The 27,599-nt window shown below is 39.0% G+C and overlaps 1 protein-coding gene across 1 annotated transcript in view; it reads right to left on the minus strand.

The window, feature by feature from the left end:
* Positions 1–27,599, minus strand: part of LOC139734055 (S-adenosylhomocysteine hydrolase-like protein 1) — a 57,399-nt gene that overhangs the window by 27,288 nt on the left and 2,512 nt on the right. The window contains exons 2-4 of the mRNA XM_071644872.1: positions 11,217–11,381; positions 6,337–6,424; positions 5,019–5,119 (exon numbers count right to left, since the gene is read on the minus strand). Coding sequence (XP_071500973.1) covers positions 5,019–5,119; positions 6,337–6,424; positions 11,217–11,381 — 354 coding nt within the window. The remainder of the gene's footprint in view (positions 1–5,018; positions 5,120–6,336; positions 6,425–11,216; positions 11,382–27,599) is intronic.

Consider the following 27,599-nt stretch of genomic DNA (forward strand, 5'->3'; position numbering starts at 1 on the left):
ATGAACTTCATGCAGATTTTAGTTCCACAAATTCTGGCTCTGGGCAAGTCCAAGATAAGGTCCCCTCAGAAGGGAAAATTTCATCTTTGCTCAATATTGACATGTTTGGTATCATTTTGAAGCTTATGAGTTGAAGTTTTGATTTCCATGGACGAAAAAATTATATTACGTAAATTTATGCAAATTTCAAGGGCTTCATTTGCATAAATATGAAACACAGTGTTACGTATGGGACATTTATAAAAATTCATATTAATTCAAAGGAAAGCAAATGATATTTGATTAATATGTGGACATAAGAAGTTCATCAAATAGTTTAACTTGGTATGAAAATTTAGGGATTATGCAAATGATTATGCAAATTAGCTCGTGTCCTATCATGAGATGTCCCATACGTAACAAATTGAGGTCATTTTTTTAGGTTTATTCTGAAATTGCTAAGGTTATATTAATGCCCTTTTGGAAAGTTCTAATTTATTGTTTAGAGAAATTAAATACCATAGAAAAAAGAAAAAACAGTTAAAGGAATATTTTTTATTAGGCATTGAAATAATGTTACGTATGGGACAAATGCGTTACGTATGGGACTTCCTCATACATAATGCATGTGAATGCATGTAGCTAGCTGGGAAGGTCTCTCAGTACACAAATGGTCAATCATCCTGAAGAAAGCATCCCAACATTGTAGCTACTTTTTGAGTTATAGACACTTTAAACAATACATGTACTTGACTGAACAATTTTCAGAAAGGGGGAGGGGAAAATGGCAAAGTACACAATGAAAAATCAGCATTAAAGGGATGGTGTAGTTTTTTGTAGAAATGGGGATTCAGTTTTCAACATTTAATGAGATGATTGGAAACCAATTATATGAATTACTAAAGAGCATACAATGCTAAGACTAGTGGAATTCAAAGTTTAGTGATTGAGATCCAATTTGAAATGGTTGTGATATAAATATTAAAAAAAAAATATAAAGTAAAATGATTTTTTTTTTTATTGCAAGTGATACACAAATTGTCCTTATTCAGGTTTCAATGATAGCCACGACAAAATTCATGGGTATACATACTGAGGTGTGACTCGAATCAATGACCTGACTGCTAGACAGACATCATATATCTACTCGATCACTGGGGTTCCACGCAGCAGGTATTGCTTGTTTATAAAAATTAATATTTCTTGTGTCAAGTTGTTTTTTATTGAAACGAAATGGCAAACTGCCCTTCATCAATGGAAGTAAACACTTTAAACTATTCAATTTTTCAGTAGTAACTATCCTGATAAAAATAGGGCATACATACTCAGTTTTGTCATAAAAATATAGAATATGATTAAATATGATTATGATGACTGGGGAATATTGTTCCCTTGTCAATCTGGATCAGTATTTGAGTAGTTTCAACTGATTCCATTTCAATAATTATGCAAAAATTTGTTTATGGGTATTTTGCAAAATTATTTTGCAAAATACCCATAAACATGTCTCTCCACACACTAAACGAATGGGGGACAAAGGGCATGCATACTCAGGTTGGTCATAAAAATATAAAAATATGATTGAATATGATTAGGATGGTGAATATTTGGGGAATATTGTTTCCTTGACAATCTGGATCAGTATTTGAGTAGTTTCAACTGATTTTACTTCAATAATTATGCAAAATACCCATAAACATGGTTCTTCACACACTAAATGAATGGGGGACAAACTGTCCCATACGTAACTGTCCCATACGTAACACGTCATGTCTGTCTTTAATTAGAACCTGTAATTAGAGCTTTTTACCTAATGACACGAAACTTACCTGTGATAATCTCGAGTGTTGTGACTTTCATCACAGTGAGTTACAAGTTGTAGAATGAAATACTTTCAGAGAGTTTTGAGGTTGAAAAAAATGTTCAAAAAAACAAAATTTTTCTGGTCCCATACGTAACGGCACATATTTTCTCTTCTAGAATATAATTGTGAAGGTCATTTTTCTTCATTTTTTGCATGATTATACTTCTCCTAGATATCAATCACCATGATAAAGTTTAATATTATCAAAAGCCATTAACACTATTTTTCAGGTCATAAAAGTCTCTGAATGTCCCATACGTAACGCGCGTGTTATCTTGGACTTGCCCCTCTCGCAAAATTTGCAAAATTAAAATGCAAGCGAACATTCCTCATTTTACAGTAGGTCCTACTCTTCACGCATAAGTTCATGAAATATCTTGTTTGAATCTCAAGACAAAGGAAAAGCTCAATTCTTCAATAGGAATCAAGATATAATACAGAGAACATATCATTCTGTCAGATTATCAATGACAGGGGAAATCTAATACAGGCACAAGAATTACCCTCCTCCCCCCCCCCAAAAAAAAAAAAAAAATCACATTTTGGCTCTATTGCATTAGTAAGCAAATAAGGATTGGCACATACACAAGATAGAGTGATAGAGTGAGCAGCACAGAAAAATTGAGCTCCCTGCAGTATTGATGCCAGATGATATTCTGGCTTTTACATATATCTATTTTTTCAACTTTCTTGATCATTTTCATCCCTCCTCCCACCCCCGCCATTCTATAGTATCCCTGTGCTCATTCAGAACAATTTTCTTTGCTGAATGAATTTCACTTTGCTACATAAATTACCACTTTGATGCCATCTTTAACACTCTCAACTGGAGCGACAATCACCACCACGAAATTACATAGAGATACCTGTGAAGTTTAATCAGATGCATTTATACACTCATATCACATTGCCATCCCCCCCCCCCCCATTCATCTCTAACAATCTATATGATGTTGGACTAAAACAAGGGAAAAGAATGTACATGTACCTTCCAATAAATGTCATTTAATCGATGGGACAAGGGGTTCAATGAAATCGTTCAAGTCAAATTATGTCGAGCTGCATCGTGTCTTGCATAAAGCGAGTATCCATCATTGTAAATCCTCCACACGACAGTTAGTCCTTTCTTTGTGGAAAGATTCAGAAAAATCTGGTTGCGGAGGAATTACATTATGCATTTCTGATAGTCCGACTGTAGCCAGAGAGCCAGTCTGTTCTAACAGCAGGTGAAATCCTGGCCTCATCACTCAGGCTTCGGAGTGGGCGACTAGAGATGGGAGGAATTGCAAATAACAGGGACCCAGAAATCCCCCCTCCCACATATTAAGTCTGTCATTGCCAAAAGCCACCTGTTTATGTATCTCAGCCATGGCATTTTGATGCGGTAGTGTCGAGAGGGTTAAATAAGCTGTGTCCTTCTGGTTTCGATACCCTGGCACTCGCTGGCAAAAGCTCCCGACTATGTCATCAAAGACGGGTGACCTGTTTGTCCCCTAAGCACTTCACTAAACTGCCCATGAGACAGATCACACAAAAGCATGATGACAAGTTTGGAAAAGAGCAAAGTGCACATGAAAGTTTAGTGAACCCTATGGAATGGGAGTTGATTTATAATCCTCCACATTCTTTGAACAAGCCTGGCCTGCATCTCCCACAGTATCTCACATCAGTGATTATCAAGAAGTTGTCATGATCCCTGTTTAATTACAAGCTCCAATAAGCCAATTCAAAATTAGCTCATGTGCACATCAGTGCAAATGACCTTTCTCTTTTTTAATTTTCAGTTGGTTAGGCACTTCACTTGTTTACAAAGAGGCACTCTGGCAATAGGCACTACATAAGCTTGCCCAAAGTAATAATTTATAGAATTCATGTTTAAACAAAGACTTAACTGGTTATATACCAGGTGACCAGAATGACCCATCAATTGACACATTGGTAGGCATCCATTTCATTGTCTAGTACTGAATGCCTTATAAACATGCTCTTTGGATTAATATTGCCAAATACCAGGCTTGCTGTCAGGTGAAATGTGCTAGCAAAGCACCATTCAAATGGGTTACATGAATAATCATCACATCACAGATGCTTTAATATCTTAGTGAATTTGAAAACTAACATGCCAGATAATGCAAATGACCTTGTTCTGCCTACAAGTATATGCACAAAGTGGAGCAATGAACTGGCCATATCGAAACTCATTACCAGGTCTTCTGCTACCTCGTTGGATCACATACAGTATGTACCAGTAAATACATGAAAGATCACAAAATCATAGGGAGTCAGCCTGGCTGCTAACTACAGGCCTACAGACAAGAGACAAAATATACATGTATTACACAATCCTTTAGGCCCTTACCATTTGAAAAAAAAAAACAAAGAGGGGAAAAAAAAAGTATGCATGCTGTATACAGTCTTTCACTAATTATGATGTGGAACATGAATTAAAAGACACTGCAGATCTAGACTCTATTCTCACATTCAACTCATCTACAGAAACCACTACTATAAGGTTTTGTAGTCAACAATCCCACTCGATGGGAGCTCTCACAAGAAGTTGGCACTCTTGCCAAACTATAATGATGTCATTCACGGTCAAAACTGTCTCACACACGCATATTGATTTCAAGGTGTACCATTAAATAAGGTGGGAGGAGATATCACTTCTGTGATGTACTGAATTACTACACAACATCCTAGCAATGGTAGGACATGCACAACATACATGTACCTTTATTTACAGTATGTGGCCATTTGCAGGAAACAGATACTAACGAAGACCCCGCAAACACTGTCTCTTTTCTACATGACACTACAAATTACAGTATACATGCAGATGAACAAATGTGCATATACTTGGAAAATTCCAGCTCTTTTCATCCACTGCCCTCACTTGGGACATCCTTTTTATGAAACAAGGAAACAGGTTGACGGAGAATTCAATGCATGTATGCGTATAATGCCCATTACATATGAAGATGCACTTTGGGGGGATATTGGGAAAGCCTGGTAAAAGGGTACTCTCACAATCATAAAAAAAGTGCTTGAAAATGTGAGAGTGAAAATGAACGAACGAAGAATGCAACCACTGCAAACAACCCCCCCCCAAAAAAAAAAAAAAAAAAAAAATATATATATATATATACATGTAAAGTTTGCAAACTGTGAATCTTACCGCTGCCTGAGCTGTGATATGTGTGCATCCAATGATCTTAGCTCCTTTAAGTGGCTTCTCTCCAGCAACCTTGTTTCTCAGCAACATTAACCCTGGCATTTCTGAGAGGAAAGAAATAAAAATGATAACACAAACACAAAAATAAAATCATGCGCAAGATCCAGGTATACCATGGCTCGACATTTACTTCTTTCTTTGGTGGCCCATTTGAGATGCTAAAATCTTCGAATATGAATTTTTTTTGTGCCCCAACAAAGAAACGTAGTGGCCCGAAAAAGAGTAAATATCAAATTCACTTTGATTTTTTTTCTGCCTGATAAGGCCATCAGAAGATAAACTTTTTTTTTTTTTAGCAATTTGGTGGCCACCGGTGATGTTGATTCTTGATATACTCTGTGTCCAGGAGAAACACAATCTTATCTGGGAAACAAATATATGCACACAAGTTTCTAGAGAGGAGCTTGAGTATCCACAGTCCAAGGTATCAAGTGGAAGTTCAAAACAGTGGAAAGATATTCTGCTGGCCAAAGGACATTGTGTAATATTACTGCCAGTCTCTGTGGAGTTGAGAGAGTCCGAGGCTAAAAGACTAGACTAGACATGGATATATCATAGTAATGACACATATTTCTCTGGTCAAATTTACACTCAAAAAAGTACACTCTGGTTATGCAAAGATGTGGATTTGGATGTCGTGGGGTAAAGGTGGCATTCTGAAAATCAATGTAACTTGCCATCAATTGAGGTCTGATACTGAATTTCTCATGTCATCTTGAGCATCACTTCTTGTGCATTTCATTATACAACCTACATACATGTAAGACAGAAACTGCAGAGCTCATCTGGGAGAACCAAACAAACAGAAATGTATAGATTACACTGACATACATGTAGCCTACTGCAAACTGTCTTACGCACTAGCCACATTCCATAATGACAAATACAAAGTTGCTTCATTTTCAGTTGCTATGTTGTTTTTTCCCGTGTGCATAGAATGCCAACATGAAATAGACAGGTATAGACATATCCTGTTTAAATATGTTGTTTCTTGTTGAGTATGCTTGGGAAAACAACATACCTTGTATGTGCTGTACAGTGTGTTATCAAGCATAACTGAATTTCATTACCACACAATTCTTACAACACCAGTGGCAAATTTTTGGTAGGATTAACGATCTACAAGCTCGAAATGGCATACACTCTGCCTTCTGAGAACAGAGGAGGTTGAAGAGTTCATGGCAGCCCCTGCCAAATGCATGTCTCCCTAACTAATTAAATTAGTGGCTCCCACATTTATAACATAATTTATAGTACCTACCTTGCTCTGCGATCTCGATCTCTCGGCGACCAAAGGCAGCCTTCTTGATATTCCTGACGCAGAAGTCAGAATTTCCCTTGGAGTTTTTCTGCCAGGTCAGAAAGATGGTTGAAAGGTTGGCATTTACTTGTTGTTATTTTCCAGCAATTCAAAATTCATTTAGGAATAAATGCGTTATTGTAAGCGCTCCAGCTAGAAAGGTGGTGTTCTGTTGTGCCTCTGTAGTGCCATCTATTCTGTTAAGTATACAGCCGCAACACATATTGAAACAAAATGATGTAAATTGTCGAGGATTGTTGGTTTGGATTTCTAATCCATTCCTATTTCCTAAATAATAATATGAAAGGGTGGGATTGTCCAACAGAGTACAACAAAAAAGGAAAATAGCATGGACTGTAGCATCATTACCAGTGATTCCAGACTGTGGTACAATGAGCTTATGGTACACAGCAAATTGAATTTTTTCCCTCCGCTGACATGGCAATGGTAACTGACATTCCCTTTGTTGTTATTGCTGAAACTGTGACAGTCGAGAACTAATTTGCTAAAACCTTTGACCCCTGACCTGCAAGAAGCTTCGGCCTCAAATCCGATCAATGCATTGTCTAATCATACCATCCTTTCATAGCCTGTATTCAGACAGAAAGAAGTCAAAGATATTATTGTTCTTGCATGTACTGAAATTTTAGAATCTGACTTGACTTTAGACCTTGATGGCACATACATCAACAATCTGGCACAAATACTAACAAAAAAAAAATGGATAAATTATTGAAAAGTCAGCATGATTTCCTAATCACTCTTTTTGTGCTAGTGTGGACTTTGTCAAACATATAGAATTTTATGATCCTCAAAATCTAGGCTAGTGCCCTCGATGTGATGATATTCCAAAATGAGTCACAATAGTCGGTAACAAGCCTGACAATCCGCAACACAAGGCCATGGCTCGGGGCCAGGAAACATAGCTATACAAAAAGTTGGCAGACGTCACAAAGTTATCTGCATCAGAATTTAAGTCTAAAATGCTGTCCCACCACTATACCCTTAACTCCCCCACCCCCATCCCAAATCGTGATAATGCAGAGCTCTATATTGAAGAACATCTTCCCTATGAATAGTATGGTAGAAGGGTAAGGTTCAGGGAATATCAATTCTGAAGGCGAGCTATGAACTTGCATGCTGCAGAAATGAAATGCGTGCAGCACTGCCCAAGGTGAGCCAGAATACAATGTGTAAATGTGGAACACCCAAGGGGGGGGGGGGGTGGTGAGAACTACATGTATTTGCGTCGGGCGTTACTTTCTTGCAAAGCCTCGTCTGGCACAACACTGACTTTTCGTGATTAAACAGATTCAGGGCGAGGTGCTGCACTATAATTGCCACCACTGAACGTGTGATGCCATAAGGGTAGAAAAGCCTTGCAATATATGGAATACCATCACAGACGATGACTCAAAGACAATAGTCTATACCACCACAAGAAGTAGAGGGGGGGGGGGGGGGGGGGGGGGGGGGGGGGGGGAGGGAGGGAAGAGTGCTTTTTGTCATTGTCTTATATAATACATATAATATTAGCTGCAATATTCAACTGAAGAGCTGAATTTATAACCTTTTCCAGCTGAACTAAACTTCTTTGTCTCAATGATTCTGGGAGGTGTCTGCATTCAAGGGAAACACAAGCGATATTAGAAATTTAAAAAAAAAAAAATCCCCAGACATAATCAACTCACAGTTCTACACTAATAAGCTCTAAACTATCTTAAAAACAAATACTGTCCCGAGGCTAAAACTCTAAAAAGAACAAAAAATTAAATACCTGGAGGAATGATAAACGAAGAAAGCTAAGATCTCAGACAACCAGAGAATCATTGGCTCATGTGAATCTGTATTCCGTACCAATGCATCTTATTGGACGAGAAATAAAGAAGAGCAGATAACGACCATCCCATTCATTCTGCTGGCATTGGGAGGGAATGTTTGGTGATAGTAACATCCACCTCCCTCATGATATATGTATTCCATGCTCAGCACTTATAGGTATTCTCATTTCACATAGCTCAGATTGATCTTGAAATACTATACAGCTGACAGCAGAAAGCCCATCATGAAATGTGTGTGCAAGCATGTACCCCTTTGCTGTAGGTGTTATTGTAGCTGGCTTGGAAAGAGAGTCTATATCAAAGGAGCACAATGTGTGTAACAAAAACTCATTTCCTTCTTATACGACATCAGCCTCAAAATAACAATGCCAAATCGTGTAGTAAACTTGCATGATTGCCTCTGCTTATTTTGCTTTCCCCATATACTGAAACGTTTAGAATCTTATTAATAATGATCATGATATTGCACGATGCGCCATGCAGTTTGAGAAGAATTTGTGAGCTGGGCTTTTGACATATAAATTGGTGAGGGTTCAACACTCTGCAAGTATCAGGAAGATATTCGTGTGTGAAATGCATCTCAATTGGTGAAAGGAATTCCCAAATTAGGGAGGCATCCACATTCTCTTCTTTTGAAGGGAAAAAAATACGAATTATATGTATCCATTTGTCTTTTTTTTTCAGGGATCCTCGAGTAGAATGTGTGAAACTTGATAGCTCTGCAAAAGCAATGGGAAGATTTTTGTAATGTACATTCCAAACATGTGTATCTGTAGACATAACACTGCACAAACCACAGATGCCAACATTGTAAATAGCATTGCAATATTCTGCTCGGGCTAAAAAGGCATGTTTGGGGCTAAAAAGGCATGTTTTGGTGTAAGAACACTATTTCCACCTTTCACGCATTAGACTTATTAGGCCAAGTAAAAAACAGAAACCAGTTTCTCGTCCTCGCGCGCATCGATTTTGGCCGCCGCATCGATTTTTTTACTATTTACTATTTTCAAAATGGCGCTGAAAATACCAAGAAATTCATAATTCTCGTCCCAGCCCGCTCTCCGCCCGCATCGATTTTCAGTTGCCGCATCGACTTTTTTGATATTTACTATTTTTTCGGCCGCCGAAAACACAAAATCGACAATTCACCTACCAATCGTGATGTGTACGCGTCCTCTATCTTAGCTGGGGTGCAGCTGTAGCTTCCGTATGTAATAACGCATGCATTTATCACACTGCGAGCTCGGCAAGAAGGAATGACCCACAAAGCAGTCGAACTGTAGTTGGATGGGCGCGCGGGCGCGGGCCTGGGCTGTGATGTACAGCGCACTCGGTACGTCGTGAACGCGATAGCGGCAACATCTTTTGCGAACGATCGCTGATACTATAGTATTCCACTTATATTTCGCACATTGTTCGTATTTTTCCCCGTTTCTCATATTTTAAAGGGATGAATTGTACTGTACAAATGCTTGTGAGGATTGTATCGAGTTTACATTTTCATGTCATTGTGACTATGTGCACGTGTGTGCAGTGTCGGAAGGCCGGTGCCAGTGCAGTGGCCGTGCCGGCCGCGTATTACGTATAATTATATGCGTGTCTGTAGCTAGCTGCTAGGGTCCCCATCCCCCTGGTCTGTCAGCTGTCTGCACGCACGCATGAACACATTCGAATGTGTAGAGGCCCAAACACTGCTCTGTTAACGTTGCATCTGACGGCGATGTATTGTTCTATTTTGAAGAGAAAATGAATGCGCTTTTCCAGCAAATGTAGAATTATTAAATGGGTGTATCTACAAAATAAATAACTTTTCCACGGATTCTGGTTTGTCGTATTTCTGCGGGATACTTTTCTTTACGATGTAAATTCACGGACACGGCCGTGAGTCGTATCACCTGTAGTGTGATACAATCAATTCATCATCCAAATGATGAGTGATTATCAAATGTCTTTTTAGAATATGAAGAAACATCTTTAAATGTTTAATGCTATAATGCCATATCAGTATCATTTTGACATCCATCTGCAATTGTACCAGCCAGTTTCCAGTTGAATGTGCTACAATTGTACTGTGAAGAGATGCAGATACAATATACCAGTTGTGTGGACACAAAAAGTCACAAACACCAATGATAAAGCAGTGTTTTGAATATCATGGAATTTATTTCAGTCGTACATTTGTTGATAGAATGTTTTATACCTGTTTCAATTAATAGCACAATACATCAGAATTGCAAGTACACTGGTATCAGAAATGCCATTACAACACTAAATACCAGTATTAAGATGGTCATTTTCCCTTTACATCTGTAGTGGAAAGAAAAAGCAAAATGTATCTGCATGCATGAGGTTTCATTTCAAGTATGGTACATATTACATGTATATCTATTTGTTTGAAAATGCACAGAGTGCAGGCAAGACATACACTGGTGACTTGGGATCTGGTCTCTCATAACACAGCTACCAGAGTGATATTTCATTTCATAAATTGGATATAGAAAATAGTAAAGCCATCTCTCGTTACCATTCTCAGAATTACTGGACGAGAAACACATATTACTTTCATTTTGACAATCCTCGAAAAAATAGTAAGATATCAAATAGTAAGGACCTCCCTCATCGCCTTGCTCAAAAAACCCGGACGAGAAACTACTTTCTTTTTTTACTTGGCCTTACTTGTAGTAATACAACTGGGGAAAACAGTATTTTCCATGAAACCTGCAGTATTTTGTTGTTGTTTTTTTTTGCAAAAGACATTACAAAACATGTAAAAGAGTAACAGTTGGCATCTCTGGTAAACTTGTCTAATTTTTGAGCAGACATTTCCTGAAACACAACACGATACCCATGTAAACAACCACCAAGCACCCTTGCTCCTCTCAGATACTCCAATCTGGGATGGACTTTTCAAATATCACGCATTTAGGAGCGTCGGTACTAGCGGAGGGGCGAGAGGCCCACTGGCACTAACTGGGTCCAAAGGGAAGACCTGCCACTCACCTGCTCCTTCACTCGAGGAGATATCTCGTCTTCATCCTCCGAGTAGCTGGAGTAGGACTCCGACGTATTGCTGTCGGTGGAGGACTGGGAGAGGGAGCGGGAGCGCCTCTTGTACCTCCTCCCGCCGGCTGCCGCCTGAGGTGGCCCCGTCTGAAAGGTGATTTTCTGGAACACACACAAACAGAAACATGGGATGAATATTTTATTCAATGTTATTGTTTATTGATTATCGTAATGATGTGGTCTGCCTTGATATCTCTGCAGCCCTACGGGTCTGCAAAGCAGTTTATCATATCCATTTGCTTGTCTAAGTCCAACCGTAGTGTGCCTTCAAAAGATGTCTTACATACTTTTACCCTTTCCGACCAATGAATGGCATCACAACTTAATATCATTGTGCTAATAATGTGACAGCATATGCATATAAAAAGTCTAGGAAAGTTTTACTAAACATTTTGAGAACTGGCAGTACACTTGGCTACAGCTTACATTCAGTCAATTTGAATGTACATTCAAGTAAAAAATGACCTCATCGTATGATGCAGATGATAGTTCATGGCCATCCATCATGCTCACAGAATTCAGTCATCACACCTCCAGCTCCCTGTGAAGCAGAAGAAGCACGCATCTCATCTGTTCCACAACAACATGATACAGACTGCCTTACATCACCTTGTTCAAGAGAACATTGCATCTAGTTTGCTCTATCTACACGCAGGAAACGAGAGTAGAGTGGTTTCTGGCCACAGTGAGGGGCATGGGAGACGAAATCTACTCAATCTCCATGGAACTGGGACAAACAACCGTCCTCTTTTTGTATGCCTTTAAAGATGTTGAACTCACTCAATGAATATATTCCTCATTTGAAAATACAGCCCATGATAAATATGCATGATATACCTTAAGTGAGCAACCATTCACTGAAAGAAATCCATGTGCACATGAATTATGCAGAAATTACACCTTGGTATCTATAGTTTTCTATGAGTTATGTAATAATTAGTGAGAGTAGTTTTTCATCACAAATGTGGTTCAAAACCTGCTCGCAAGATATCCCCCCCAAAAAAAAGGAAAAAAAAAGAGAAAGACACATGTACACATAAACATACAAACAACATGTACATCCCAACATGTATTGAATATAGATTACTGTCTACAACCATCTATTCCTGCTGTCTTTCTTCCCTCTGCCATCTATCCCTCTCTCTCTCTTTCTCTCTCTCTCCATGAGGGTGTTTGCAAGTTTCATATTCTCTCTCAAACACCTGTATATTAATCATGTCCTGAATACTTTGTCAAAGGCCATAATATTCCTTCACCTCCATACGGTTGTATCACAGACAAAAGAGAAAATAAGCAGATCTGCAATTCTCTCTTACACAACTCATGCCGACCCAGACTTGAGATGAACCTGCCATAGTGGATAATACGCTGAACACACTCCCTCAATCCTCTCACCAATCCATAATCTGCCCTCTGAGCTGGTCTGTTTTTCACATTTCATATGTGTGATACATAATGTGGTACATACACATGTACATGTATGTGTTCTTCCCTGGGGGCTGCAATAGCAAGAGTGAAATCCTATCATAACACTTCACAGAGCAATACTAATTTCACTGGTCATACTGTGCGCTATTGTATATGGTGTGTCATAATCTCAATGCAAGATAGTAAGAGGTTCACTCTAAACTGGAACATGCTCTCCCAATCTGAATATTCTTCTTCTGAAAGTTTCATCACCTTGGTATTATATAAGGATTGTACAATATTTTGCATAATATCCAACAGTCTCGTGTATGCAGTAAATTGTGTGATGGTGCCATAAAACTCTACAGAGTGATGTGTTTCGTAAGAGAATTTCAAGCTGTATTTTTATAGGGGCTGACATTTAGAGAACAATTGAGAAGATAAATCTTGTAAAATATTAGAGTGCTATTGTATTTTTACAATATTGTAAAGATAGCTTTATATATTGAATGTAAAATTTTGTCTCAAGTAGGACACCAATTCTGTATGGAGTCAAACATTTAATGCCGGTCACTGGCTATACCATGACACAAATCTCGACAGAGACATTTAGTTGACTCTCCACAAATTGACAATGTCCTCTTGCTCAGGAAAAAGCCATCATTATACCTCAAGTCACTACTGTGTATAAAGCTGTTGTTTTCGCGAGGGTTTAATTTTCGTGAATTTCGCGAACCACAGTTTGACAGCGAATTTAACAACACGCAAAAATGTTACCATGCGCTAAGCAAATAATGTACTTATGAAGACCTCTGTGTCAATTTGCGAAAACATCATCTCACGAAAGTGTCCATGACCTCCTCATTCACAAAATATCTGTACAAGAAAATAACAGCGTATACAGTATTCTTGAAGACCTAGAATGAACAATTCTGATCTTATATAGGTCCTCACACTGCTACTAACATTGATATGAATAGCGAAGTACACAGCACTATACAGTCAAACCTGTCATAGCGATCACCTGTCTGTAGTGACCACCTGTCATAATCCACCACTGATAACAATGCCCTCCATGAGAAAAAGCTTGTTAAAGAACCTGTGTATAGCGGCCACCTGTCTATAACGGTGATTTTTTTTATTTTTGTCTCCCTTGGGTGGCCGCTATTGACAGGTGTATATAAATGGTATACATGTGGGATTTTTGATAGTGTTACATTTTACACACACACACACACACACACACACTCACAAAATATATATGACCAGTGAGAGAACTTATGAGAAAGAAAAAAAAAAGCTGGCTACTGTATGTAGAACCACTGATACCACATGACAAAGAAGTATTTTCCCTTTTCGAGATAAAGCTACATAGCAATTTCCCATCAAGGGTTAATTGATATGCAACCCATTTCTGCAACGAAATGTAATATTTCGAGCAACAAATCAGCGCACTGTTATTTTCAAGAATATCAATCGACTCAAGAAATTTCTGAAACTCAAAACAATTGTTACATAGTAACATAAAATTTAAAAGCAAATTCATTGTCACACTGCAATACAGAGGAAGAGACATTTGCTTTCACATTTTGCCTTGTTTTCTTGACAGATGATCTATGATTGTTTTTACTCACAACAAATATAGTGAAAAATAATATTTCATGATCAGCAACATCTTTAAGAATGGTCAGAGCTTTGAGCAGTCAACACTTAACGCAAGCACTCTCATATTACAGCTAGAGAAAAAAAAACAGTGCTGGCCTAATTATAACCATAGTCAATAAACATGATTTTCAGGACTGTACTGCAATGTTTGAGGGTACACTTGAGCATTTTACAACATTTTGTGGGTATACTGTATCTAATTGGTTTAACTCCCTCATTGTTACAGTAACTGTAATATCATCATGCCTGTATCATGACATCTAATAAAGCCTTACAGCATTCATTCTGGTAAGAAAAATAAACAAATGCTGTCTCCATTTAAATATAAAATCACACAAAAAGAATTCATCATTTTTGGAAGACAATACATTTTACACCTCTTCAATGTTATCTTAAAATACCAAATTCCAAAGCCTGAAAATATTGCAATGAGAGATCAGTATTCATAAGAAAGATATCAGATGAAGGCCATTATATAGTGGGTTTGCAGAAGCCAAAAGAATTCAATAAATCAATTTAATAAATGTGCGTGACAAGTTAAAGGGATCGTACAGTTCTGGTTGAGACATAATTTCAGGTTTCTAACATTTTTTGGTGAAATAATGAGAAACCTCTTATAAAATATGAAAGAGCATGTAATTCTATGAGGAATTCAACGTTATTTGATGACAATTGGTTTTGGAATGGCTGAGATATCCAAGAAAGAGCGATTCTAATAAAGTGAGGGACCCACACTTTATTACGATCGCTTTGTTTTACTTTGTTTTTGGATGTTTCAGTTATTCCAAACCCGATTTTCATCAAATAAACTTTGAATTCCTCTTAAACTGGTATGCTCTGTACCATATAATAAGTGTTTTCTTGGTATCTTGCAAAAAGTTAAAAGCCCAATTCTCATCTCCACCAATACTGTACTATCCCTTTAAGTTGATCACTCTATCGCCTTCAATGACATTTATCATTCAATAATGTGCACTGTACTGCAAACTACAACTGTATACAATTGTTATTGGGGAAAATTATGTCTGAAAAATTCGAAGCTATTGGCTGTTATTATGTGTTACTCCCTCCTTGTAACATTTGTGTATCAATGCTAAAAACTTTCATTTTTATGTACTTAAGTCAAAGCAAAAGTTATCCTAATTGCATCATATTTGGCCATGGTCAATGATGGATTAAATACTTAAACCAAGATAGCAACATCCAAGAACATCAAACTAACCTCCTCATTCTCATTCTCACCCTCAGTGGGACCAACAGTCTTGGGAACATCTTCCTTTGGGGTATCTCCCTTTGGGGTATCTCCCTTTGGGGCATCTTCCTTTGGGGCATCTCCCTTTGGGGCATCTCCCCTCGCATCCTTTGGCACATCTGGCTTGACGTCCTTTGCTGCTGTATCCGGTCTCGTGTCTCTAGGAGCCTCTGGCTGGGTGCCTTGAGACATGTCCGGCTTCACATCTTTGGTGATCTCTGGCGACACATCTTTGGGGACCTCGGGCTTCCCTTCCTGCGCAACTTTTGTCTCCTCTGCTTTGGGTGGCCCGGGAGAGGCGGCAGTTCCAGCTTGTGTATTTGTGTTCTTATTAACGTCTGCACTGGCATCCTTATGGACCTCTGTGCTCACAAGCTGCGAGGCATCAGTGCTGGCTTTGTCGATGCCGCTGGACTCTGTATTTGCCGCCTTCTTACTGACCTCGGGTGTGCAGGGAGGGACTTTGGTGACTTCTGGAATCTTGCTACTCTCTGCTTCAGCAAGATGTACCTGTACTGTTGTTGCTTCACCATTGGCACACAGCTTGTTGCTATCTTCTTTGGTGAGAGTAGACTCCATCTCAACAGAATTTATGAATCAGCCTAGCATTGACAGAGTCACTGGCGAGCAAGAAGTCACTGGTAAAGCACAAGATTTCACTGAATGCAAAATGTACAAAAGATCTCCAGCCCCGCCAAATTCTTGTCAGAGAAGAAAGGTGTTTTTTACTTCGCTGCGCACACAGCTAAAAACTTTTGCTCGAGTGGAAGACGAGCGTGGAAGAGACTGAGGGACAGTGCCACATGGAAGCAGTAAAATGTAGGAGAGCCCCTCGCAGGAACCCACGTCAATCTCAAAGATGCGGGGATTACAAAACAGGAAGTGAACAACACCAGCTGGCTAGGGCAGGGAATGTCAGGCTGATTATCGTCACCCAGACGGGATGTGCTCCATGAGAAGTACCCGAGACGGGAGCATTTTCCCCCTTAATGATCTCTGTGAAATTACATCTCAGGAGCCATGGAAGCCACACTTGACAGCTTTTGACCTTCTGTTACATTTAGTCAAAGGTACCAATAATGACAGGAGCATGGCCAACACTGACCACATTCTCTTTTTATTTTCTTTTTCATATCGATGGCAGTATCCACGTTACAAGGTTTTATATGCCATCATAGCATGATTAATGCAGAGATCAAAGTAGGTCAATCTTCTCCAACATGAGAAAATAACATTGTGTAGGTGTATGTGTGAGAATGGGGGTGGGGTGGGGGTTGGAGAAGAGTCGTGGGAGACATGCTAGAAAGTGTATCAACAATCATTAACCAACACTTCTCACACCATAGGCTGCACACGACAGTTGACATGATATTCTCATCCAGCAACAACATGACCAAAAGTCAAAGAATTCAGTTGAAAAAACACAAATATGGTACATTAAAAAAAAAGAATTAAAGGTTTCCATGCATTCTCTAGTCTTTCAAGACATGAATTATATCTATTCATGATATGTATGCAATCCCTCTGGTGCACAAAGAAAATTTCAGCAAAGTGAGTACACTGTTTACCTCTCTATGTAAACTTGAGTGGGTTGTATTTTTTACTTTGGTTCTTTTGCTTTAAATCAGTCAGTAATTACTTGACTTACAATGATAATGCTACGTAATTAGAAAACATTCAGCAATAAAGCATTACTCTATCGCTCATTTATTTTAAACAATATGGAGAAAGAAACAGAGACTTAAGATACTCAAAGTGTCATATCGCGTTACTGAAGGAATAATGATAAGGATAGAACTTTCCATACCAATGGAATCATCAGCAGCATTGAATAAAGACTATGACCGTAAAGAGAAAATCAATGAATGACTGCAATTTCAGATGAACATTTCACCTAGCTCACTAAGTGCATACTTGCAATAATCTTCGGACTGCATAGATCTGCAAGCCAGTGATAATGGTTTTTGTGTGCTGACAGCGCAGGATGTGCTTGCTTTGCGAACAACCCACATAATGGGGAACAGAAAGAGTTGTGGTTATTTCTGCCTACCACCGTTGCTCAGACAACCTATTACTTCATCAGGGATGTGTGCGTCAGAACTTGTTGATTGCCGATCATGAGATAATTTGGCCATTAAATCACAACCCAATTCACATTCTTCCAAACTTCATGAATGCTCTCCCAGTCATGGTTTGTGCTCACGAAACTCAGAAGGAAAGCAAAATAGCATTTTCAGAGTGTAAAAGTTCTTTTTCATGCAAGTAATTGCAAGGCTGATACTAAAGATGAAAACTACAAACTTTTGATCAATTAGTTCTTGTTTCTTCACTAACATGTCTGCCTTTTCCACAGCAATACTGTAACATCATTCTATATGGTACCTCTTCATCATCATGTAATGCTGCCTTAAAATACCATTTCTGTGCGAGGTACGTATTGAATCAAATAAATGATTTGTGCATAAGTGTGAACACAGCTTTCTTGTGGATTATCCAGGAGAGCCTGTCCCCAATTTCTGCCATTCTGTAGAAGGTTCAGTCTGGAGGCAATAACAGGAAATTAATTAATAAGTCTATGACAACAAGGGGATTTATAGGGGCAGGCAGAGAATCAGACAAAAGAGGTATGGACAACAGAGCCATAAAATCGCCCTCGGGCACATATCAAATATTACTTGAAAGGAGATGCTGCCTTTGAATGAGATCCTCCTCAAACGTGACTCGCGAGACAAGTGTCGCATACCTTTCATGACGCACAACACTCCCAGCAACGTGTAATCCTACGCACCACACATCTATGCAACAATTGTCCTACGGCTTTGATTCTCTGAATATCAGTTTGGGTCGATGCACGTGCGCATACTGCATGTCATGGGAGGGAGGCATTTTGCTGTAGAATCATTTGTAATGGTGCAAAGCTTTCAATAGGATACAAGATATTGATTTTTTTTTTACTTTGTTTATTAGTTATCAGTGTTCTTCTGCAAATACTTTAATTTCATCAAATGCCACCTCCCATGACAAATAAAGTCAAAACTAGAGAAGCACTCTGAGAGTGCAGACCTTCACCAAGCAGCTCATTTCCACCACTGATCTTGCTCTTCCACAGAGATCAGTGATTTCCACCCATATGTGCATTTATGCTGCAAATCGCCCGATTTCCCAATATAGAAGCCTTTTGTTACATCAACTTCCAGCTGTACGGCATGCCTCGTCCTAGCAGAAACTAGAGAACGCACTTTAGTGCGCATATTCAAACCTCAAAAAATGCGGAGCTTGAACTCCCAGCGGCCTTGACACTACCTGCTAAAATTTCAAAAATCCTTCATAAAATCCATGAAAATTTCAGGATCCCTACCAAAATTTAATCATCTGTTCCTTGTGTCATTCTTAACCTTTCCTATAAGTTTCAGCCAAATCCATTTGTAACTTTTTGATTTATTTTGCACACAGACAAACAAACAAATCACCTAACAAACCAACGCCGATGAAAACATACATTGTAACCTCCTCCCTTGGCAGAGGTAGTAAATAAATGAAATAAAATAGATGTCATCCAGTTTCTGCCAAGAACACCTGGGGGGTGTTTCATAAAGCTGCTCGTAAAGTTACGAACAACTTACGAGCGACTGGTGATCAGTTCTTGTGCTGAATTATGGAAATTCTGATAAGTATAGCACATCAGAACTGACCACCAGTCGCTCGTAAGTTGTTCGTAACTTTACGAACAGCTTTATGAAACAGGGCCCTGGTCTACTAAAATGTAACATGAAAATTTTGGAAATCCTGCAATGTGTGCTACAACAAAACTATGTTGCTCAAGCTAACAATGTCTTTCAGCAATATGAGATTTGAATTTCACCTCAGTCTGCATATAAAGCATTTCCCCATTACTCATTTTATTCATCACAATATAATAACATCCAGTTTATCATTCATTCATTCATGTATGCATTCATTTTATCTAGCCATCTGTCTTACAGATGCATCTATTCATGGCTTCTTTTTTGTTAATTTCTGGATTTTTTCAGATTTCTTCTAAGTTTGTTTATTTGTTTGTTTTTTTATAGAGGAGACTGGTAGGATGGAACAACATGGCACATACAGTACTTCGTATGTTTATCTGCCTGAATCACCATACATTTGCACATTACTCACAGTGTATGTTGTATCTTTAAAAGAGAGTCATGTCTACAGTGCAAACTGCAGACATCTGTGTATCCTGTATGGAACTTTGTGCCAGATGGCGCAGACCAGGCGTTTCAGGACGTGTGTGGTTTGGACAACATGCTCACCCGCACATTCAACGTTCCCCTGCCGAACACGGAGGGACCGCAGAAATAGTCAATTACCATCTATCCCAAAGCTGTCCTTGGCTTGCGGCACGCACCAGGAATGGAGCCCTCTTACGACGACATCACAGACAGTTTTGGTCACTGTCATCAGGTTGCCGATTTCCAAAATGTTCAAGAAAAACAAAATCATAGTGTGGCTTCAGATTTTTCGGGCTACTGTATAATGCACAGTTCTACAAATTCCATGTTGCCCATGGTCACTCTGCGCCAAAAAGTGAAATGCCTTGGTTCAAGCTGACTGTGAAAATTTAGATTTTAACACACAGAGTTGTAAAAGTTTTTGAAATATTGAACTTGGATAAATTTCTAACACAGGGAAGTTATCAAATTTTACAAGTTTCATATTTCTCATGAAATATGACATTGGTCAAATTTACATTTTGCAAACTGATGAAGCAATAATGTCATCACTTCACGTCTTCTAATGATCAGTTTCGGAGAAGCACAAAAAGAAAAAGACAAGACAAACCTGTACCATGCAACTTTTTTCTTTCATTCGAGGTCACAAAAGAAGAGATGTGTCAATCCCAATACAATATAATCATTTAGATTTATAACAAATCATAAATGATAAGGTTCAACAAATAAAAATACAATCAAACAAGTCTTGCATGTGCTGAGAGTTAATATTGACAATTGTTCATCGTGTGTGTGTGTGTGCGTTTGCTTCTTTTTTATTTGGCTCATCCAGGTAAACTTGACAGTAAAGAAAATCTATGTATTCAGCTAATCTAGAGTACACATTCCATTAAATCATAATAAATCTGGTTAATTTTTTTTTCTTTAAGGATCTCCCCCCCCCCCCCCCTCTTTCCCAATTTGTTACCAATGACGACAGTAGGACTCTTTATATAGCACATAAATAGACAGCTGGCTTTTTGTTGGCAAAGCAGGATGGGGGACTTGAACAAATATGCTTGTTGTGCTTCAAGAGGAACCGCCTTTTATGACCATAAAACAATATGATTTCTGACAAACCCAAATAAAAAAATACAAGAGTCCAATAAAATGTTTCATTCTATGTGTAGTTTGTATCAAGTACAACATGTGTTTAATTGCGGAGGCTTCCAGTATGGCGCATTTCCTCTTGGATATAAACTTACCCATTTTGTCATACACACACACACACACACACACAAACACACCCTCATGCACAAATATTGAGGCGTAGGTTAGGGATTCTGTGTGAGCAAGGGTATTGCTGAGTACAGTACTCTCTGCTTATTCGGGTAGTGTCTGGCAGAGCAATTTTTACCCCATTATTAAAAAGCGGAGTACCTGATTAACTGGAAAGTATGTTAATTCATTCAAAACTAGAGGTTGTGCCGTGTTCATGCCAGACAGGGGGACTCCAAACAATCTTAAGGCGGTGTCACACCAGTAATGCGGGCTTGTGGCGAGGAGGTAGTTTCCAGCACGTAGAAGATTTTCAGCGCGCGAACAAGAATGTTTGCAATTTTCATTCATACCTTGTCATACCGTACGGGGGAACTTCTGCGGCTTGACTTGCGGGGAAACAAATTTACTCCAAGGAGCTCTCCGCAGTTGGTCCGCAACAGACAGTATCTAGCGCGTAGTTGCCCGGAGGTGCTCACGCAAGTCCGATTTAGTGTAACCGCAGCCAAGTTTTGAGCATGACCAAAACTTTTTCCGGGTGAGTCGCGGGAATGCCCGTAGAGGTCCACGCAGAACGCCAGTAGGAGACCCTTGGCGGCAGTACTTCCCAGGCAATTCCCACGCAGGTACTTCGCAGTCCCGTATGCAGCCAAGATAACGAAATTCTGTGAGATTTCAGCCATTCCATTAGAGGAATTCCTTCACTAAGTTGTCAGCCCCCACGCGACTGGTACAAAGGTCACACAGTATACTCGCAAGTATAACGCGTCCAGCAAGTAAGACACATGCGCTGACTCGCACAAATCCTTTTCCGCCCTCAGGAATGTCCGGTATGCTAGAAAATCCCTACACGTAACAAGCCCGAGTAGCTTGCCCGGAAAGGTGTGACAGGGCCTGAACACGGTTGCGGGTAAAAAAATATGCGTGCGCACCTCCGGGCGACTACTTTTGAGATACATGCTAGGTACTGTCATGTGCGGATATCTACGAGGACCTCTGGGTAGTCAAAATTGTTCTTTGCAAGTCGCACGCAAGGCTGGTGTGACACGGCCTTTAGCGTGAACAGGCATGAACATGGCACACACTTCTGGTGACCGGAAGTGTTTGTGGCGGAGTCCACATATGTGCCCACGAGAAACTGCCACCTGTCTCAAGGAGAAACGCCCGCCCACTGGTTTCCATAGAAGCGTATTCATTAAGCATGCCGACTTTACACTGGACAACCAGGGAACTCTAAACGGGGTCTCTCTTATCCCCGCTGAGTTAGTATTAACAAAAAACACTTGTTTTCATCTGGCATGTCTTGTGGGTGTCTTCCTGAGGTCCTCCAAGACAGGGGGACTCTCAACGGGGTAAGAGGAAGCTTTCTGGAAGAGTACTGTATAGCACGATATTTTCACAGCTTGAAATTTTCGCGTATTAGAGACAACAGCTTTCTTTCGCAGCATGAAATTTTCATGAATCGCCACAGGCATTCAATGCATACAGTGTATTATACAAGAATTTGCATGCATTTTAATTTTGTAAATCTTGGCTCTCCTGAAATTTGTGAAATGAAAATGCACACCAAAGTACGACATTACACATAGACAGAGGCTTATTCTCCCACACCAAATGTGTTCTTTCTTTCCCCACTTACATGTACCTACCCACCTACAACACCAAATACGATGTACATGTACAGTGTACCTCGTATAGTACAGATCTCTCTCCGTCTCCATTTATAATATAGGCCTATATGGATGCATTTGTCTGTCCCGTGTCTGACACACTATTTTGCTTGCTTATCTCGGTACACACATTTTCATAATCTAGATTTCTCTTCCTTCCCCTGTCTGGTTTCACTACTTGTGTACAACTGTAGTTCAATACGTGATACACTGTATATCACCTTGTCTATTCCCACTTTGTCTATTATAGCCATTTTAATAGTCTCAACCCACATGGTCTTGTCTCTCTTCCACCTTCCTGGTCTTATCCTGTTTCATCTACAACCAGTTCGTCTAACGACCATTTAGCCCAATTGCCACTTAGCCTCATTATCTATTAGTTGGTCTACTTCCAGATGGGCAATGCCCATTTCGTCTAATACCCCCAGTTTATTAGACAATATGGAAAAAAATCCAGAGTCAAAATTGCAATAACAACATCTGGTCATTAGATGAAATGATAATTAGCCAAACTGGACATTAACCAAGTGAGGATTAGACCAAACGGGCATTAGACGAAATTGATAGTAGACCAGATGAGTTTAGCCGTAGTGGTGTTAGACGAACTGGGAAGTAGACCATCTGATATTTGACCAAGTGGCAATAAATCATTCAATATATATGCTACATGTATTTTCACAGCATTGTAAAAAACATTTAAACAGGGTCTGTGGGAATTACAAGGAAATAGAGAAAACAAAAGTTTCTCAGGCCCCACATGATTGCAAAGCTAAGGCGTCCATCCTTTCACAAACGTAGAACATGCTGTGTGATTCAGTGCCACATGGATTAGAAACCTCTCAGCTCCTCTCCGGCGAAGTTGATGAAAACATATCATCAAGTGTTATTACTGTTTCTATTCAATGCTCAACACACCTATACACTGTACTTGTACGCAGACTGAAAGCCTACATGTAAGTAATGCTTTCAAAATCTTGTTTTGACAGGAACTGACCCAAATCTGTTCTTGGGGAGGGTTGCTCAATAAAGCAAATTCCTTGCACTGCACTTGTCAGTGTACATGTATTTATTGCACCCATGTCAATTCTGGTGTAGAATTAAGGTTTCCAAGCAACTTTCAGGGAGTTTTAAGGAGTTGATAAACACAAAGCTGTTTTGATAATGGGGTTAGAAATGCGTTTCTAAAATGCCATGAAGAGTTCGATCGCAAACATGTTTGAGCCAGAAACCATTTCTGTGGAGATGATAAATACACAGTTGTTTTGAAATCCCTTTATAGCTCAGACCTCCCCATGCCAACCCCTGCCAACTACGCTCCTCCCCTCCTCGAGTCAAAATTAGCAATGGAGCTGCCCAGCGACAGGCCTCCAAATGGACTCACGCCAGACGTAAAAAAACAACAACTCGAGAATGCAAACGCATTTTGATAGTGGGTACTGAAACGCAATTCAAACATGAACGTTTATAAATGCAGCCAACCACACCCATAGTTCTAGTCAATTTGTCGTGAAAAACAAACAAACAAACAGCAGTTCATATTGCTTTTGCCAGCCCATATCAGTATGAAGCATTTTCCTTTCTTTATTGTGCTGTGCCATCCCTATGTGTAATGTATATATTTGCATTAGTATAAAATAGATGTACAGTGTATTGTACTGTTTCTTGTTCACATGATAATAAAAAAAAAATAAAACAAAACAAAACATAAAGGTAAAATAAGGACATCATGATACGTTTGTATTCTTAAAACCTGCAACTACGTCTATGGGTCTTGCTTTCACTATAGTCAATGTTTAATAGTTCAGTGTCAGGTGAGCAGTATTGGTGTAATTTGTATGTGTACGTGTACAATGGCCATGAGCATGCACACCATGCCTTGCTTGAGAACATGGTAGAAACTGGGAAGTGACTTGAATACTATAAAGCTCCTCAAAAATTTAGTGATAGCTATATCATTTGATAGCCTCCTATGTTCCACAGCATCACCTTTTACACTTTGTTTGATTACACTCATATGTGATCCTGTGCTGTTTCTGTGTATGAACTCCAACCCCCATTTAGAGGTATTCCAATGGCAAAAGGAAACAACATTGATTAACGCATCAGCAGAGACAAGATTTACTCTTTTTTTTTTAGTTTAGACAGCTAATAATGCATTATGTCTATATGGCAAAAATCATAGAAGGCCATTATATGCTAGGCAGCACCAGTAGGTGTGTGGCTCTTTTGTAACATTTAGTGATGCAATATTGGTCCTAAAATTATTTCCTATCCAGATACAAGATATTTCTTGCTTATAAATATTCATACAGCATGAGGTCTTAGGTAACATGATCACAAAATAAATACTGTCACTAAAAAGCACACATCTTTGGTAATTTTTTTTTCTTCTGTGACTGTAATCCCTCTAGCTATAGAATTGCTATAACTGAAGCACAGTCATATAAAATAATAACGCCTCCGACACCCTTTGGGTGCAGGCATAAAAAGCATCTCAAGGGAAAACTACCCAAAGTTTGCGGGGAATAGTTATTGGTACAAGTTTCCAAAATAGATAATTACTGTATAATACTGGCAAGCAACATGAACAAGGGTAGGCAAGATAGACATTACCACTTCTGTTATGTGGTTACGTTGGAAATATTCAGGCAAGGATTGTTCATGTTCGGGTTTTAATTGTAGTTTTCTCACATACTGTTCATCTTGTCTGCACAGACGCACGAGACTGCAGCTTTAAGCTAAACGAGGTGGGTTGGAAGTGCAGGGGCCTCCCTGCCCTGGCTTAGAGCCTCCCGGCCCTGGCTTAGAGCCAGGGATCTGTGTAGGATAGGCTCACAGTCATTCAGAAAGGACCTGCCTTCAATACTATTACTATTGCTATTTCCTGCCTCATTTCATTCCTACTGCAAGTGAGGCATACTGCTACTACAATGTATAATTCAATACTGTGAATATGCACTTGCAAAGAAATACTTGCGAGACGGTACTAAAATAGATGGAGAGTCAGTTCCATTGTAAGCCCTCTGAATTTCTGTCACATGCACACATACAACAAAATCTCCACTATAATATCTGCAGCACATTACATCCAGGAAATGTGGTAATGGAGGCAGTGTCGTTAAGAATGAAAGAATCTCCTTTATTTTCGAGAAAAGATGACTTTCTTTGAATGCTTGAGATACACTTGTATGTGTAAAAAAAAAAAAAAAAAAACGTCAGCAAAAGGAAACACTGAAAGCTTGATGCTTGGTTAGTCTTCACTGCCATAGGAATGTCATATTTCAACGTCAGGAGCATTCCTAAATATGAGAATGAGAATATCTGTTGAAGACTGCCACTCCTTAAAATCTGAAGGCAGTTTGATATTCACTGTATCTCCAGCTAAGGTTTTTCAGTTCACTGACAAATCTGTTATGAAGAAACTTTATCTTTTGGATTATAGCATAAAACATGTTTACATCAACAGTGTTGAATGATCACGTATGACATACATTCTATTGTTTTTTTGGTGTTTTTTTTTTGTTCTGATTGTTTGGTATTTTTCTTTTTTGGCTGAACAGCTTTACACATAATCTGAAACAAACATATTATATAGAACAAGAAGTGATACTTGTGGGGAAATTGAAAAACGAGAGAGAGTATTCAATAAAGCCATCTTTGTTCCGTCTTACTTGTAAAAACATGTCATTTAATCCAAAGTTGGCAAATGACTGGTATGCATACTACAAGCAAATGGTAAGCCGAAGACCTTTACAATTGTAGCGTGCTTTAAACTACAATGTACATGAACCATCCTCCAAGGTACACTGTACCCTCTGAGTTGTTAAAGAACATGTTTTAAAGACATCCACATGTGTGAACATAATGAATCATTAAATAAACATCAGTGAACATTTGAGCCACTCTCTTCCGGAGGCATGCTTGATAATAGTTTAACGACAATTTGATTGTTAGGAAGTCATCTGATAAGGCATGCTATCAACGTGTCAGAGTAGTAGTCTTTGCCCTGTGAAGTGCACTGCCAGTTGTATCACATCGATTTCTCCTTAAATTGTGTCTGTGTGTGAAGTCTCTGATTTCACATTTCTCAATAAAATTTTATTTCTCACTGGTCTCATCAAGACAGAACAGTCAGTATAGACATTTTATTACTTACCCTTTTGACAAAAGAGTTCAAGAGAGTTTTTGCTTCTCAGTTGTTTTTTTTTTTTGTTTTTTTGCAAACTGTTATGAGGATTGCAGGTACATTGCATTTTTAAGGTGTCAAAGATATTGTCTATTATGAGACATATTGATGTTCTACTTGGGTTTTTGTTGTTGTTGTTTTAAAATACTGTATCTATTCTTTGCTTGTTTTGTCAAACTCCTCCTGATACTACTTTTCATTCAAACCATCTCCCACTTTCAGATAAATGCACAGGCTTATCTTTTGTGTGTAGAGGGATATACACTGTATCGTAACGAGTATCAGTACAAACTTGTCACATTTTGTGTTCCATGTGTACTTGTGAGTGATTAGTATGTACATAATCTTAGAAATGGATGGAAATAATTTCCAGATTTATACTAAGGAAAGTTTTATTCTCTTGTCAGCACATGAAGAGGTGTGGTACAATGTTTCAGAGTGCCTCCTACAGAGTATGGAAGACTTGGCAGCTATGCATAGTGCGACAGTTCAGTACAGCCAGGGCAGCCTCTCCTGCCCCCCTGTGTACAGTAGGTACTGCTCTGCCAAGAAGACACACTATTTGCATTAGAATTGTACACATGTACCGGGTACTATTTGAAGTTGTGGATCAAAAATTTTATTGGTCAACATCTTGACAAAGGATGTAAACAGTATACAGGGATCAAG

The sequence above is a fragment of the Diadema antillarum genome, unplaced genomic scaffold (genome assembly GCF_040938485.1).
Source record: "Diadema antillarum isolate AM-2024a unplaced genomic scaffold, OU_Dant_1.0 seq00000507_RagTag, whole genome shotgun sequence".
NCBI classification, from domain to species: Eukaryota; Metazoa; Echinodermata; class Echinoidea; order Diadematoida; family Diadematidae; genus Diadema; species Diadema antillarum.